Raw genomic sequence first — 16,539 nt, 5'->3', positions numbered from 1 at the left:
GCCCTTAGTGACATGGTTTAGTGGTGGACTTGGTAGGCCTGGGGTAAAGGTTGGACTGGGTGATCTTAAAGGTCTTTCTCAACCTAGCCGATGCTATGATTCTATGAGTGAACATCTCCCCTTTTTTGGGGGCAAAACCTATTTTAAGTGACTGTGTATAGAAACGTGGAACAGGTGCTTTCTGTCCTCAAGCAGAAATCACTTTGCATAACTCTTTCCACCCTGCTTTGCAGAAAAGTGAAGCAAAGGCCAGGCTGGGTTTAACCTGCAGCTGCCCAGTGGCCTGTGTCCTGTCTGGGATGGCTCCTGTGTGCGGTGTTGGGTTGATCATCCTCCATGCGGGTTGAATTTGGGGGAGACCTCACTGGTGTTGGAGGGTTCTGTATTAGATGGGGACTGCTGCTATAATCTCTGTAAGATGGGGAAAACGAGGCTCAGTCTTATCTCCCTTTATGCCCAGAGCTGTCTGGCACAGAAGCTCATGGGCAAAGCAGAAGACAGCTGCTGATGCTTGTGCATGGGGTGATGGTAATGCAGTTATAAACCATTGTGTTTTGAGAGATGCCCTTGCTGGGCTTTCCCCATGCGCAGAGCCGGGCAGTGAGTCATGGTCTCCCAAACCCTGGGTTGTGACACTGTCAAACGAAGGCGGCTGACGAATGAGCTGCTATTTCCAGGCTTCCTGCTAAATATACTTTCCCCTCCCTGGTCCTCTCCGTAGTACTCTGCAAAAATTAAGGCCTTCCCATCGTTAACAAGGGAAAACAAACCATGTTCCTGCCTCCCCTGGTCCTGGCCAGATGTGGGAACTGAGGCATGCCCGTGGCTTAAGGGCTGAATAGTTGGGGGAGAGAGGGGAGGGGAAGGGATAAAAAAGCAGCATTTTGGTCTGCTTTCCAAAAAGGAATAAACGGGAGGGAGCGTGAGGCAATGATAGTTGTGTCCTGCTGGGGGATGAGCTTGTCTGTGGGAGCAGAGGGGCTGTGCCGTGCTCAGGGAGGGCTTTTTGTTGAAGCTGGCTGTTTACTTTTAAAGGCTTTGGTCCAAAGTTTGGTCTTTAGTTTACATATAGGGCCTGTGTCAGTCCATACCGTGGATCAACAAGTTTTTCTGTCAATAAACACCCTGGCTGGTGGGGGAGAAAAGAACCCCTTAAGCTGAGAGAAAAGCCTTCAGACAGCATTTTATCTCTAATTAGTTTGAGTTGTTTTTCAAGCCATGGAAATATTTTCCCGGCTTCAACTGCAGAAACTCCCCCAGCCTCCCCCGCCAGAGGTTTGGAGCCACTTCCTTCCTCCAAAGCAGTTTTAACCCAAGCAGGACCATGGGGAGGGCTGCGTACCAGGGGGTTCCTGTTTGGGGTGAAGACAGCATGGGCGCTGCAGATCTTGATGGGATGAGGCATTCAGGAGGGAAACTGGGTTTCATAAAGCGACCTGGTACCTCCCTGTGAAGGATGCTCAAAAGTTATCCCTCGCTCATGAAAATATGGAGGTTTGAGAGTCGTGGCAGGTAGATTTTGGGAGAAGTGCTCAGCTGCCTGGATGCACGTTTAGCTGCCTTTATTAAAAGCTGCTTGCTCACCTGCAAAAGCAGAGGGGAGATTTAGATTAGATATTGGGAAGAAGTTGTTCCTTGTGAGGGTGCTGAGGCGCTGGCACAGGGTGCCCAGAGAAGCTGTGGCTGCCCCATCCCTGGCAGTGTTCAAGGCCAGGTTGGACACAGGGGCTTGGAGCAACCTGCTCTAGTGGAAGGTGTCCCTGCCCATGGCACGAGGGGCAGAACTGGATGAGCTTTAAGGTCTCTTCCAACTCAAACCATTCTGTGAATCTGTGAAAAATGGAATTGGGATTTTGGTTTGGATTCTAAGAGTGTTTTGTGGCAAGGGAAAAACAGCATTTTCTGAAGAGGCTGAGGGGAGCTTTGCTGCTTTGTACAAGGCAGCAAACTCTGGGCTAGCAGCGGTGTGGATATTTCTAATTGCTGCGTTATCAGGGAGTAGGTGCACGGTGGTGGACAGCAGATGCACAGTAAATACAAAGCAGTGCTGGGATTGTTTGGTTTTATCCATCACCCTCTCATTGAGAGCTGTGAGGTGGATGCACTCATTTGATTACAACTGTGTTGCTCTGTGAGAAAGAGTCCAAGCCCTGTCCTGGCTGCTCTGAGCATCGCAGGAAACGGTGGTCTTGATGAACATGTTGAGTTTTGCCTCTTCACCGTCTGGCTGCCCTTTAATGCTCGCTTGGGTTAGTTAGTGTCATCAACCACTTGCTGCTGAAGGTGCTGTTTCCTCTGTGTTGCTGCAGAGAACCTCCAGGACAACCACTTCCCAAATTTAGCTGGTTCAGGCATATACCTTATGCAAGGCAGGATGAGGCTGGGATGAGGAGCATCTCCCTCACTCTCTTCGGCAGTGGTGGGTTGTGTAGAGGTGGCCTTAATGCAGGGTAGGGAGCATATGAGGCATATACAGCCTTTCCTATACGGTCCCCGCTCAGCTCATTCCATGCAGACAAATCTCTCTCCAATCCTACAAAAATCCCCACCTGAGACATGGTGACTTCTGGCTGCCTTTAGAAAAGACTGAAGATAAGAAGGGGAAACCAAAGAAGCAAATTGAGGAGGTGGCCTCACAGCATAACCAAAAAAATACAGTAATACCTGGAGGGGCTCAATTCTACCCCTGCCTGCAGCAGTTCTGTGGGAGCTCTGGCTCTGCTGCTGCCCTGCAAGACAGGAGCATGCCTGTTGCTTCCTTTCCCATACCAGAATCTTGTTTCAGAGCAAACAAACAGTGAGCATCTTGTGAGGATTATTCAGAGGCACATTTCTCCTCCCTGTACAAACTTCTGCTTTCTCTGGCTGCCTGCAAAATGCTCAGTGTGAACATTAAAGCTTTGCCATCCCCAGTGCTCGTCGCTGCTTCCTGAGCCAAGGAAACCTGGTTACTGCCCTGCAGGAGAGCTGCAGGTGGCATTGCTGGAGGTTCAAGTTTTCGTGTTTTCCAGGAGATGTAAGCTTCATAAGGTGATGTTTCTGTCTCTGCACACTGCATAGTGGTGGGCACACTGTGAGTGCTCCCAGTTGATGTGGTGGAGGCGATGCTGTGGGGGCTGCAGCTACAGTGTGGAACTGGTGTTCACTTGGAGGGAACTTGGCTATGACCTCATTCAAGTCACTCATCCCTCCAGGTCCACTGGGTGTGGTGTAATGTGGGCGATGGCGGAAGGACACGAGTCCTGCCGTGGACGTGCAGCGTGTCCTTCACCTTCAGGGATGGAGGGATGTTCCGCTCAAGGTGGTTCATCCTACACGTTTCATGCTCTACCTGCTGTGGCTGCTAGAAACTGTGACTCTTTGCCTGTTGAACTGAGATGTCCTTGTGGTGATGGTGGGAAGGTGGAGGTAACCCAGCCAAGGGCATAATGGTAATGGTGATGGCGTGGAGGGTGGTGAGTCTGAGGACAGAGCTGAGCTGGATGATAAGTACATCGTTCTGGGTTTGATGTGCAGTTGCAGGGAGAAAAGCTTAGAGGTGGAAGCGCTCACCAAATGAGATGGAACCAGTCTTCCGTGCCCTTGGAAAGCTGAAGGACCCACCACAGGGTGAGGGGTGAAACTCTGCCCGTGTTCAGATGTTTCCATGGTCAGTGTGATGCCTGAGAGAAGACCTTCCCTCCACATAATCTCTGTGAGATGTCCCAAGGTGGATGGGGAGGTTGTATGCCTGGAGGTTCAAATTTGGCCTCCGCAGTGGTCCATAGTGGGTGGCTGTAGGTGTGTGCCTTGGCTTCCCCATCCATCAGGTGGAGCAGAGAGGCAGTTTATCTTTGGAAATAGGTCTGTCAGGAGGTTTCATTTATCTTGGGCTGTAGAACATTTTATGTGGGCTTTAGAAAACAATCTGCTACCTCTCTATAAGGAAAGGTGAAGGGATGCAGAGGTTGCCCCCGAAGCTGCTAGTGGTCCTCTGGCCCACATGAAGCAAGGGCAGGTGTGGAGATGGGACAAGCATTGCTTGATCCTTGAGTGGATGGAGGAAACATTCCTATCAGGCCTTCTAGAAAAGAAGATTAAGAGAGTCCTGGCAAACTGTGTTGTGGCTGGGCACCGTGCAGGCATTGCTTGCCACACTGGAGATGCTCTGGGGTCATTTCTCAGACCCACAAGTCTGGGTTATGGCCCCTCCAGCAGGTTAGGAGGCTTCATCTGGAGATGATGTCTTGTTTCCAGCTTTTCACACCTCTGGATGTCAGCCAGGTAGTCGGATAGATGTAAAACCTTCATTGTTTGCTGCTGTCATCACATCCATGATACAGCCGCCCATCCCTGCAGCATCATGGCCACAGCTGGCTTCATGTGTTTGTTTCATGCCCAGTGCCAGCTTGTGACGAGGTTTGGATGTAAAGTCCAGGTCCTGGTTGTGCTGTACCACTCCAGGATGAAGCAACTTTGCTTTCCCAGCCAGTGAGGTTTGCAAGAGCCAGAATTGTATCTCTGTAAGCCAGCTTGAGGCCAGGTGATGTGCTTTTTCCATTACCACCCCAAGCTCTGCCCGTGGTCTCCATCTCCCTCGGCAGAGTGCTTCTTGCGTCTCCTCCTCCACAAGCAGAGCACAGCATGTGGGATTCCTTTTTTTTTAAGTGGAAAATAATAATAATACTCCCCAAACATCATGAAAACAAACCATGGAGTTTGCTGTGCCCCAACCGGGGCTCCAGGAAGGTGGGCAGCCTGTGCCTGCAGAGCAGAGCCACCGGCTGGTTGCGCAATGCTCATGAGGGCAGGATGGGAGTGCTTGGCAAAGCCCCTGTGTCCCCCCAACAGCTACGCCCAATAAGACATGAAGCAATATTTCCAGCAGGGTTTTTACTAGCCTGCAGCTCAGAAGCATTCTTGAGTGAAATGCAGCTCATCTCCATCGATGGGCACAGGATTTTTATGGGCTGATTGCATATAAGGCTGGGTGCTTGTGAAGCATTGGAGGGGTGGCTTAGGGGCCATTGGAGAGGTAAAAAATCTCAGGTGATCTGCTGCCAGTGGTGGGTTGGATGGGATGAAGGCATGTTTGGTGTTAGAATCACAGAATAGTTATACTTGGAAAGGACCTTAATATTATCTCGTTCCATGGGCAGGTCCACCTCACTCTAGACCATGTTGCCCAAGGCTCTGTCCAACCTAGCCTTGAACACTGCCAGTGATGGAGCATTCACAACTTCTTTGGGCACCCCGTTCCAGCACCTCACCCCCCTCACTGTAAAGAACTTCTTCCTTCTATCTAACCTAAAGTTCCCCTGTTTAAGTTTGAAGCCATTACCCTTTGTCCTACCACTGCAGTCCCTGATGAAGAGATGTTGGATGTCTGCACCAGATTTTGCTGTGGGCCCTACTCAAAGGTTCATTGGTCTTGGAGATGCTGCTTGGGGGCATCCTGCAGATGTTCTGCCCCATCCCCACAAATTCTCCTGCTTCACTGCTGGGGAGGCTCATTCCCTTGAATTAAAAGCAATAATGAAGACTGAACAGCACAGCCCTGGTTTGCAGGGAGCTGATGTCTCATTTCAGGCTTTTTTTTTCTCTCTGTGGGCCAGCCTGTGATGCTGGACATGCAGCTGGGATCTTATGTGTGGCCAGCACAAGGTTCAGCTCTTCTGTGCTTTTCCCCTGCCCCGTGGGACCCTGCAGGTCTGCACCTGCACAGTCTCTGAAGGGGTCCGGCCTCACTGGTCCAGTGGCTCCTGTTATTAGAGGAGTCTCCACAAAGATGCAGGAATAAATCCGTGTGGATTGTGATGAGTTTGCTTGAGTGCTGCCATTTCTAGGTGTGGCAGGCTCCCAGTGTGGCTGCCTGGAGTGGATGGGAATGAGTTGAATTAACACAAATACCCTGCTGGGTTGGGCTCCTGGTGTTCTCTGAGCAGCAGGTCACATGCGATGATGGTCCGTCCTGGAGGGGGTGCAGGGAGCTTCCCCAGTCAGGCTGGCTGGTGCTTTTTCCAGGTGTCTCTCTCTTTTATACATCCCTGTCTCCTTCCCAAATCCCATGTCCCTATTAACAGCCTTGCTGAAAGACCTTTCTGTGACCAAAGCCAGTGCCTACATATCTCCCTGGAAAATTTGCCTACATATCTCCCTGGAAAATTTGCCTTTCCCAGTGTGATTGGAAAGGGGAGTAAATGGTGGCAGAGGAATGGATTCAACAATTGATTTACTTCTTTTTCTCTTCTGTGTGTCTTTGACAGGTGACAGCCAAGACTGCCTTCCTGTTTATCTTACCTCAGTACAATGTTAGCGTGCCTACAGCAGGTAAGGGATGCTTCTGCTGTGGATGCCCCAAGGGGAGGTCAGTTTGTCGTCAGCCCCAAACCATCGTGGCCAGCTGGCCTGGGCTCACTCTCTACTGATGCACATGGCTTGGGCCCCTGTGTGGTAGTAAAGGAGATCTTAAAAGTAAGGTATGTGGAGGAAAAGCAAAGTTTGCATGGCTCGGAGCACAGTGTGTCTGCCAGCACTCGTGCTGCCAGGGTTGGGAAGAAATACTTTCCAGATGGTTTTAGGGCTTCCTCTCCAGCCTGTTCTTGCCATGGTCAGGCTGCTCTGTGCGTTCTGCAGAGTGAGGATCCTCCTCCAAGCCTGGTCAGGCAAGACCAAATTGCCTGATTGCATGCCCAGAGTAGCTCTGTGCCCTGCCAAGGAGCAGGAGGGATTTGGTTTTTAGGGGTGTGCAGATAATGCTGTTATCTATTGGGGATTGCGCAAGGTGAGGGTGTGGAGATGTGCGTGTGCACAGCATCACTGCTGTAGGCAGATTATGGTCCTGATGCATATGGGGAGTAATTGAAGGAGGCTCCAAGCTGGCTCAGGTCTGAGCCCAGTGGACCATAGGATGTGCCCCAGCTCCCAGCCAGCAGTCAGCTGGAGGCTCTGTCCCTGTTTGTGTTTTGGCTGCTAGTAGCTACCTTCCTAGCCAAGAGCCCCTCCGGGCACCGGTGTGGGGCAGCAGGAGGTGGTTTGGGTAAAGCTCACGATGAGCCAAATGCCCGGGGCACAGAGCCTGGCTTGGTGGCAGAAGCTGCAGTTAATTAGGAGTGTTTGAGTAATCATCCAGGGTGAGAGCGGGGCTCTTGGGATTAGCGCAACTAACTGAGGCAGACACGCGGAAGATAAAAGGTCTGCCCTTAAAGTCTGTGAACATTATGGTTGAAGAAATCATCCAGCTTCTAGATTAAATTGTGGTCTGTGCTGCCCTGTGGCATGGTCCAGACAACTTCCTCTGCTGTTGAATTAAGTGATTTATTCTTTCCTGATACCATAAATCTCAAGGGGGCATATAACCATCTCACCAGAACCAGTACTGAGGTATCAGTACGGGGCATGAGCTAGATGAGGCTGTGGGGAGAGGGGCCTTGGTGCAGCAAGCTCACTCAGAGGAAGGTTGCTGCTCACCTGATCTTTTCCAAGGCTGTTTCATATCCCTCACAACAAGGTTGCTGTTGCCTGTCAGCCAGCAGATCTTGCTATTGTCTCCCATTCTCAGTGCACTCAGAGCTCCTGCTAGAACAGCTGCTGAAATGCCCTAGAAAGAGGCGGCAGAGCTGTTGCACATGTGTGTAGTATTATTTTCCTTAGACTTGCAATTCTGTCTTTTATCTTGCACTGGGGTTATGAGCTCTGTGATGCCAGCAGCAAGTTTACCTCTGGGTTTGCACAGCACCCAGCTGTGGGGCTCCTAAGGACAGGGTGTTTTCACATACTTACACCTGGTATTTACATAAATCCTATTAAAATCTCATTCATGTATCTCAAATCTTAGAAGTCTGGACGAAAGCTTTGTTTGAGGGTAAACAGGGCAAGACAGAGAGTGGCTTCCCAGCACTGATATTTTGGAGAGGATGGACAGGATCAGGGTCAGGGAGAGCAGCAGCCCAGGTTGGGCTGAGCTTCACATCGTGATGCTTTCTGCGGCATGACATGAGCACAGCAGCTTTCCCGACTCTGCTTCTTCCCCACAAGCTGCAGGGCTGTGAGTAGTTGCCTAAATGCAGATACTTTGGGTGTTGTTGGGTCTCCTGTTGCCCCAGAAGAGCAGAGCCTCCTGTGGGGCCTATTTCATAGAATCATAGAATTTCTTATCTGCCAGCCCCATGCCACTGTCTGAGATCTCTTAATAGCACAAGGCATCTGCATGTGGGCAGCTGAGTCCTGCCGCAGCAGCTTTCAGGGGTGAGTAGGAGAAACTGGGTGTTGAATGATACCGAAGGGGTGGAAATCCCATCCTGGTCCCTAATGCTCCCACATTTTGGTCTCTTTGCAGATGGGGAGCTCATCCAGTATCACTATGGGCTGAAGGATGTGGTCACCATCCTCTTCTACTTCTTCATTGCCATCATCCTGCATGCGGTGGTGCAGGAGTACATCCTGGACGTGAGTGCTATTTGACATCTCGTGTCACCAAAGTATCTCAAGTACCATGGAGGGGATGTGGTCCTGCTGCAGCTAAATGCTGTTCGGGGGGTGGTCTGGGGGCTGAGGCGATGAGTGAGCCTTCGTCTCTGATGCTTGGGGCTGCTTGCGATGGGGAGGAGAATGGAAGATTGTTGACCTGGCGGTTCATGTTTTCTTGTTCCTTTTCTCTCCCTCTGCTTCTTCCCAGAAAATCAACAGGCGTCTCCATCTCTCCAAGATTAAACACAGCAAGTTCAATGAATCAGGACAGATGGTTGCCTTCCACCTCACCTCTGTGATTTGGTGCTTGTACGTCGTGGTAACGGTAAGGCATGGGGCTGTCTGGGTTTTGCATTCCCTGGGTGGGATGTGTGGTTTCTGAAGCACAAATGCCAGCAGAGTCCCCAGTTAGCCCCTGGGGCAAGATGGGCACGTGTCAGCAAGCTCATCTTTCATTTGTGATGGGTCTTGCCAGCCACTGAGTGAGGGCAGTTTGGAGAGATCCTTTTCCTGCTGGTGCAAGTCACAAGCAAATGGGTTGTAAAGTATTTTTGGAGCTGAACCCCAGTAATCCTGGCTGGCCCCATCATCTCCATCGCTGCTCTGGGACCTGCCATCTTTCTCAGCCTCTTACTTTCCTCCTTTTTTGTGCTCAGTGCCTTGGGGGTTTTGTGCCTTTTGCAGGGTTGCGGAGCTTATGGGCAGCACTGGGGGTGGATGCTTGGCAGCAGGTCCCCTTCCCATTGCTGAGGGTGTCCTGCCAGCCGCCTTTAGAGGACAGCTACTCCCTTTCTGGGGGTCTGCTGGCATTGCTTCTGCCCCTAGGGCAGTGGGAAGGGAAAAACAGTCAATGCTGCTGGTTTTGGGCTGCCTTCACCCAGTGCCAGACCCATCCCTCACCAGCTGCGGGGCTGTGGCCTCCTGTGCAAACCCGCATTGCCATGATGTGCTCCCCAAATGCTCTGTGTGTGCAGAGCCGGTCACCTTTGCAGCACTTGGCACTTCCTTTGCCCTCAACTGAATGAAGGGCTGAGGGCAGACAGGGCAGGGATGATGCTGACAGGTAGGTGCTGGCCAGGATGAATTTCCCATGCCAGCATCTCTTTAAAAGGGCCAGTGCAGCAACCCTGTGGCAGCATGGAACATGTGCATGGAACAGAAGGGAGCTCTATCCTGTAATCTGTCCTGCAAGCATAAGGCAAGAGACCGTAGGCAAATTCTGGCAGGTGGAAAATAAAGCTATGCAAGGCATATTAATTTTTTTTGTAGGTGTTTTCTGTTCCCCTTTTTCTTCAGAAGTACTTCTTCTTGCTTAAGTGATACTCGGGTTGGAAATGCCAGTGGGGAAGAAGTTCCCCCGGACCATGCATGTGGTTGCTTGGAGCCGTGCTACAGGCATCTGGCCCCTACACCTCCAGAGCATCCCTCTCATATTGACCAAACCCCAAAACATCCTATCCTGAACTTGGGACACATGAATGTCCACAAACCCTCCAGGGAGACCTGATAGCAGCCTTCCAGTACCTAAAGAGAGCCTACAGGAAATCTGAAGAGGGGCTTTTGACAATGGACTGTGGGGACAGGACAAGGGGGAATGGATTTAAACTGACAGAGGGGAGATTGAGATGAGATCTGAGGAAGAAATTCTTCCCTGTGAGGGTGGTGAGGCCCTGGCACAGGTTGCCCAGAGAAGCTGTGGCTGCCCCATCTCTGGCAGTGTTCAAGGCCAGGTTGGACACAGGGGCTTGGAGCAACCTGGTCCAGTGGAAGGTGTCCCTGCCCGTGGCAGGGGGTTGGAACTGGGTGAGCTTTAAGGTCCCTTCCAACCCAAACCATCCTGTGATTCCGTGAATGTCACTGAGGTTTGGAGAGCTCAGCCTTGGCTCTCGCAGGGGATATGATTTTTACTGCAGGCTGAGATGACTTGGGTGTCATCCCCAGTTCCTAGTTTTGCTGTAGCAGGAGCCCTCCCTATTGTAACCATGCGCTGCCTGCTGCTTCTGCTGAAGGCTTGCATCTTTCTCTTTTTCAGGAAGGATACATATCAAACCCCCGGAGCTTGTGGGAAAACTACCCGCATGTTTATCTTCCGTAAGCACTTGCAAGGGCATTTTGTTCTCAGGCTGACCACTTCCTTCCTCTATACGGTTTTCCCCATGGCTGGGAGCGGGGTGCTGACAGCATGGTGCCTTTTGCACACACCCTGCTGCAAGGATGTTGCAGTGAGATCATGGGAGAGAGATGGGGAATACCTTGTTTATGGCCCCGGGGAGGGTGTTCCCAGAAGGTTTCCTCCATGAGGAAGGTCCTGTGGACTTGGTTACTCATCCTGGCTGCTTCCTGGCTGCATCACCTTGGGCAAGTCTCTTTGCTGTTCATTTTTTATAGTAGAAATGAAGTGGGGGATAATCATCCCTTCTTGGGTTTCTGCAAGAGAGAAGCTTGCTGAGAGCATGGAGACCACAGTACGAGCATCTGGGTAAACTCCAGGCGTGGCTAGCTTAGCTCAGCTTATGGTTTCAGCCCAGACATGATGATTCCTAAATCCCACGGCTTCAAAGTGGTGGAGGGATTGCCCAGCACCTCCCCTGGCACCCGGGTCCTTGAGGTCCTGCCATGGCCCAGACTGGCTCATGCAGCTCATCCCTGTGTTTCAGGTTCCAGGTGAAGTTCTTCTACCTGTGTCAGCTGGCGTATTGGCTGCATGCCCTGCCAGAACTCTACTTCCAAAAAGTCCGCAAGGTGAGAGCCAGGCGGGGATACTCGAGGTGGTTTGCCCACTGCATCTGGAGAAAGCGAGCTTTGGGAGTGGGCTGGTGAAGCAGGGCGAGAGGGTAACGTGGCTTTCTGCCCCTGACAGGAGGAGATCCCCCGCCAGCTGCGGTGCATCACGCTCTACTTGGTGCACATCGCCGGCGCGTACCTCTTCAAGTGAGTCCACTGCTTCAGCATCCTGCCCCGTGCTGTGGATGGGGCTGAGCAAGGTCCTTTTGTACCCAGGAAGCCTCGGCGGGGTGGGGGGCTTAAAGGGAATAAAGATGAGTGTTTATAAAGCAGAATGTACTGAAGTCTCCCTCCTTACTGTGGGCTGTTAATCAAACAGTTTTCACAGCCCCAGAGAGCTGAATTTGAAAGAGTTCAGTGATGTTCTGTGAGTGCACAGGCAGTCTCTGTTTGTTGCAAAGCAAGTGTTAATCAGGGACCCAAAGCACAGGCTGATGGGTGCATCTCCTCTGGGTGCGGAAAGCACCCTGGGGTGCTCTCCCAGCATGGCCCAGGCAGCAAGCTCTTGCCCTTCCTCTGAATGTGTGCACAGAGCAGCATTGCCAGCAGTTAGGGTTTTGTGTTGGATCTATCTCAGCTCTGCTGCTGGCTTGGGATCCTTGGATGTTTTGAAGACAGGGATTTCCCCCATTGCAGTCCTACCGCCAGTACTGCAGAAAGGCCTGGCTTTGGGCTAGCACAGCAGCTCGGGGATGGCAGGGGAGATGCTGTAGCTGAAGGACTGAGGTTGACCAGCCCAGTGATGGTCTTTCTTTCTCTTCTCTCCTAGCTTAACCCGCTTGGGGCTGATCCTGTTGCTGTTGCAGTATTTAGCCGAATTGTTCCTCCATGTGTCCCGGCTGATCTACTTCACAGATGAGAGCAACGAGAAGGTGTAAGCAGGCGAGCTGGCCATGGCTTCCATCCTCCGGTGCCCAGGAGAGCCGTCAGTGTGACGGGGGCCTCACTGTCACCTCCAGCTCAGTGCTGGAGGCTGCTCCTGCCAACACCTCTGCTTGCCCTCCTGCAGGTTTAACTACTGGGCTGTCGTGTTTGTGGTCACCAAGCTCTTCACCCTCACCTTGTACATCCTGGTCATTGGCTTCGGGCTGCCACGGGTGGAGAACCAGGCCCTTGACCCCGAGAAAGGGAACTTATTCAGCTTTCTCTTCAACAATATCCTTTTCAGGTAGGAATGTCCCCTACTGTATCTTTGTTGATTGTTGTTATCCCAAGATGGTTTTTGCTGAGTTTGGGGATGCCAGTGGGGACCTTATCTCAGTTCTCTTTAGGGAAGGTCCTAGCAAGCAGGTAGGGTGTGGAGGGAGCAAGGAGGGATTAAAAGCTATAGAGCCCCAATGGAGGGGAAAAGCCAGCAGATAAGTTGTACATTGAGTTAAGTTATAAAGCACAAGCCTGTATTAGGGAAGGCTTTGCAGGCTTTCCCTTCTGCACCTATAACTTTGCTTACATGGATGTGGTTAACGAAAAGGTGTTTTCTCTTTTCTGTCTGTTGATGTGGAAGCAGAAGATGGGATGGCTTCCTCATGGCTTGCAGTGTGTTGCTTGTCTGTTAAGACTGGGAACCTTTCTCACCCATACAGCATCCATAGGTTTGGTTCAGAAGTTGCTAGGATGGGTGCCTGGTCATTCGCAAGATTTTGAAACCACGGACTGTTGGTGCACCTGAGGATTTAGGGACTTTCTTACCTCCCTTCCAACCACATCCACCTTTTACTTGTACAGAGCAGGTGGGGATGTCTTTGACCATGCGGTGTTTTGGGCAGTGCTGGTTGAGATGATCCTGTTCATACATTTTTGCCCTGAAGTCTTAACAGTGAGCAGTGTCCTGAGCACCTGAGTACTTTATGGTGGGGAGGGAAACAGAAGTTGCTGCCCTGAGCTCAGGGGATGGCAGAAAGAAGAGATGAGTGCTGGAGTGATGGCACCTGCCTCTTGTGCTTGATGCAGCCATCCATGGGAACCTCAGCCGCTAGCCCTGGTGTGTGTGGAAGGCTGGGCTGGTGGTGGTCTCGCTTCTCTGTTCTCAGCCTGCCTCTTCTCCCCCCCTACCAGAATGAGTGTGCTGCTGTTGGTGTGCCTCTTCCAGGCCTCAGTGATGTGGCGCTTCATCCACTTCCAGCTGCGGCGCTGGAGGGTGTACTGGAACGAGCAGAGCAGTCGGAAGCGAGCCACTGGCACCAACAGGCAAACCAGGCCATTCAGGAGGGACTGGGGTGAGTGCTGGCACTGGTGTACCATGGGCTGGCTCCATGGGAGGCATCAGTCCTGTGGTTCAGCATCCCCTCAGCAGGCCGCTGCCCATGCAGGCAATGCTGCAGCGGTGCCTCCTGCTCTGCACAGAGCTTGGGGGTCCCCAGCAGTGCTGTGGCGTGGTGGGGCCTTTCCCCTTGCCTGTGGGCCAGCCTCAAGAGGGTTAAAGTTTTGACCTGTGCAAGAGACACGAGTTTTCTCTCTCCATCCCCAGGTTACTATGAAAATGGAGTGGTGAAAGTGGAGAATGGCATCTCACCACGAACCAGGAAGGTGAAGTTTCCATAGAAGCAAGGGTTTGTCTCCTGGGGAGGAGGGCGAGATACTGGGACTAAGCAGCAGCACCTCCTCCCCATCCTCATGAGTGTCATCTTGAATGGCTTGGAAACTGGTCATCTTCCCAAGGTGTCTCTCACTCTCCTCCCTTCCTTTCTTGCTCTCTTGAACCATTTGCAATAAAACCAAAAAGATGCCTTTCCCCTGCTCTATTCCCCTCGTAGGAACCTTTTCCAGCTCCAGCCCCCGCCCCGGTTTTGCCTTTCTCTGTTTCATTGTAAATCAGCGTGCAATTTTTTTTCTTTTCTATGTTAGTGTTTGGTTATTTTGGATTATTGTTACAAATGCATCGTAGATGGTTCCAAACAATCCTTTTTTCTTCTACAGCATATTCCTCCCCTCTCTTCATGGTGCTTCCCTGAGTCCCTGGGACAGGGCCACAGCAGTTTGAAGGCACCACATGTCTGTTATGGAAACAGGCTCCTGGGGGAATGTGCTGGGGTTCTGTAACCCCGAGGATCAGGGCCCCTCTCAGGTGAGGGTTGTGTCTCCTGGGGCATGTCTGGCCAGCGCTTGGCAAGTGCCACAGGATGTTGATGCTGCAAATAGAGACCAGGGTCCAAGGGAGGAACCTCAGCCATGTCTTATCTCATGGTTGGACCTCTGGTTAAGTGGGGTTTTCTGACCCCTGGTTTTGAGCTAATTTTGGAGAGCTAGGCAGCAGAAAAGGGAGAGAATTTCCCTCTTTATATAGAAGGCCCACCTCCCAGCCTTTGCTTGCCCCAGCTTTTCTGGTACAGCTGGGTCTCTCTTACCCTCTTGGCTGTAGAAGGTGAACTGCCCTGACGTTGTTCTGGACTTCCCAGCCCTAAGAGCTGGGCTCGGGGCTCTGCACTTCGCAGAGTGCCTTGTCATGGGGCAGCAGCATCCTTGAGTCCTGCCCCACTCTGAGCGCTGGGTCTGGCTCCTGTCAGCCCAAGCCCTTTGCCAGCTTGTGTGTGCCTTGTGGACCTGGTGTTCTCATGGCTCATGACCGTGTCCAGATGACAAACTGGCTTCTGCAAAGGGTATTTGCATCAATGGGACTGTGCCTCTCATGCTGTCACCTTAGCCTTCCTCATCCCTACCGTACCAGTCCAGCTATATCATCAGCAGCCACCAGCTTCACTCTTTGTTTCCAAAGGATACAGAGCTTTGTATCCACCCAAAGGTGCTATCAAATGCAGGGTTTCTTCCAAAAAAACCTAGCCCACCTCATCCCTTTCTGAGCTGTGAATGAGATGACAGGGAAGGGGCAGGAAGCTGGGGCTGCAAGGAGCAGCTTGCATATTAGGAAAAGCCTGACTTGTGATGCATAGCTGTTGGCAGATGGAGTTGTCTCAAATCTACCTCAGAGGCCATCTGTTGCTGCAGACCACTTTCCCCTCTTGCTCCTGCCTGCTGCTGCACCTCTACATGCTGGCAGGAGATTTCATGGGAACCCCAGGTCCCACTGGCTCAGTCCCCTGATGCCTCTTTGCTGGGAAGCAGCATCTCCTGCCCGGCGTTTTGTGCGTCAGTGCCATGTCGTTGATCTTCTTTGGGGTGCCATGCACCGGTCTAGCTTTGTCAGGTGTGCAGCAGACGGGCACCTCTCACCCCATGGCTCTCCTCTGGGGCGGTTTGTGTAGCTGGGCTTTGCTGTTGGTGCCTCTTGTGCAGTGAAGCCGGCTGTAGCTTTAGTTTTGCTTCGCCGTGGCAGGAACAGGCAAGTGATTTGCTCCTTTGGCTGGGCGAGAAAAGGGCACAGAGTTGCAGGGAGCTGAGGTGCTCTCTGATGCGCAATCCAGGACCAAGGTCCACCTTTCTTGCAGGTGAGGGAGGTGTGTGATCCTTAGCGTGCTCCTTGCTCGGCCCTTTGGGCTGCTGAACTCTGGCTCTCTCTGAGTGCAATGCTATCTTGAGGCTGGCGCAGTTGTCCTTCACATCGTTTGTGTTTTGAGGAACGTGTGACAGTTTATTTTCTGCTCTTCTGTGAGCTGAGTCAGATTTCTTTTTTCCCTCTTTTGGTAGGTTTCTTTTGTCCTTTGCTCCTCCTCTCCTTGTTGAGCCCCAGGTAATGCTGGGCACTGGAGGGAGAAAATGTGCAGGGACATGAGGGCAGTTGGTCAAATTCCCCAGTTCCTCCATCCCTACGACTTGTGAGTGTCAAATGAGAGGTACTAGCAGGAGGGGGATCCCCCCTTTTTCAGGGGAGCCGACTTTGGACCAGAGCCCTTGGTGGTGTCTTGCAATTGCTCCTCATAGCCCTTGCTGGGTTGATAATACACATTTTGGTTCAGAGGCAGTGGCGACCCATGGTGCAATGCGATCAGAGGGGGAGAAGAGCTTTATGTTAGGGAGGACATGGAAGATCCCAAGTGTGAGAGGTTTTTTATTTCTGCTGCCTCTTCCCATCGCTAGCCACCCACTGCCACGTGCCCTTTGAGAGCAACTGCTGCTCAGCATCTCTCCAGAGCCTCAGCCAGTCTTTTCTGCAAAGCTGGTGCCTCGCCGCAGCTGAGGTATTGCCCCTGTCAGCAGGTGATACATACAGCCCCCCAAAAACTGGCTGCTGAATGATTCCTCCTCCTGCCTGCTTTGCTTCAGGCAGCTTTTACACTTGCACAGTCCTGCGTCTTCATACAGTAGCTAATCACGCTTTGTATCCCAAGTGCCTTATGTTGCCACGTAGTCTCTCGTACGCTTGATCTGTGTAGTAGGTCAGTAGCTGAATGCCCTTCTTCTTTACAACGTATG

General features: G+C 51.9%; 1 protein-coding gene across 1 annotated transcript; it reads left to right on the top strand.

Moving 5' to 3' along the window:
* Nucleotides 1–6,245: 6,245 nt before the first annotated feature.
* Nucleotides 6,246–13,773, top strand: TRAM2 (translocation associated membrane protein 2; the record flags this gene model as incomplete). The annotated part of the gene is made up of 10 exons (XM_010011478.1): nt 6,246–6,309; nt 8,318–8,427; nt 8,657–8,773; nt 10,481–10,539; nt 11,106–11,190; nt 11,309–11,379; nt 12,002–12,106; nt 12,242–12,400; nt 13,288–13,448; nt 13,700–13,773. Coding segments are annotated over 10 exons (1,005 nt in total), but the record flags the coding sequence as incomplete, so codon positions are not given.
* Between the last annotated feature and the right edge of the window lie 2,766 nt (nt 13,774–16,539).

Source organism: Nestor notabilis, unplaced genomic scaffold (assembly GCF_000696875.1).
Source record: "Nestor notabilis isolate BGI_N333 unplaced genomic scaffold, ASM69687v1 scaffold2483, whole genome shotgun sequence".
NCBI lineage: Eukaryota > Metazoa > Chordata > Aves > Psittaciformes > Psittacidae > Nestor > Nestor notabilis.
Note: the sequence above shows the minus strand (reverse complement) of the source record. Positions and strands in the feature narration are given on the sequence as shown.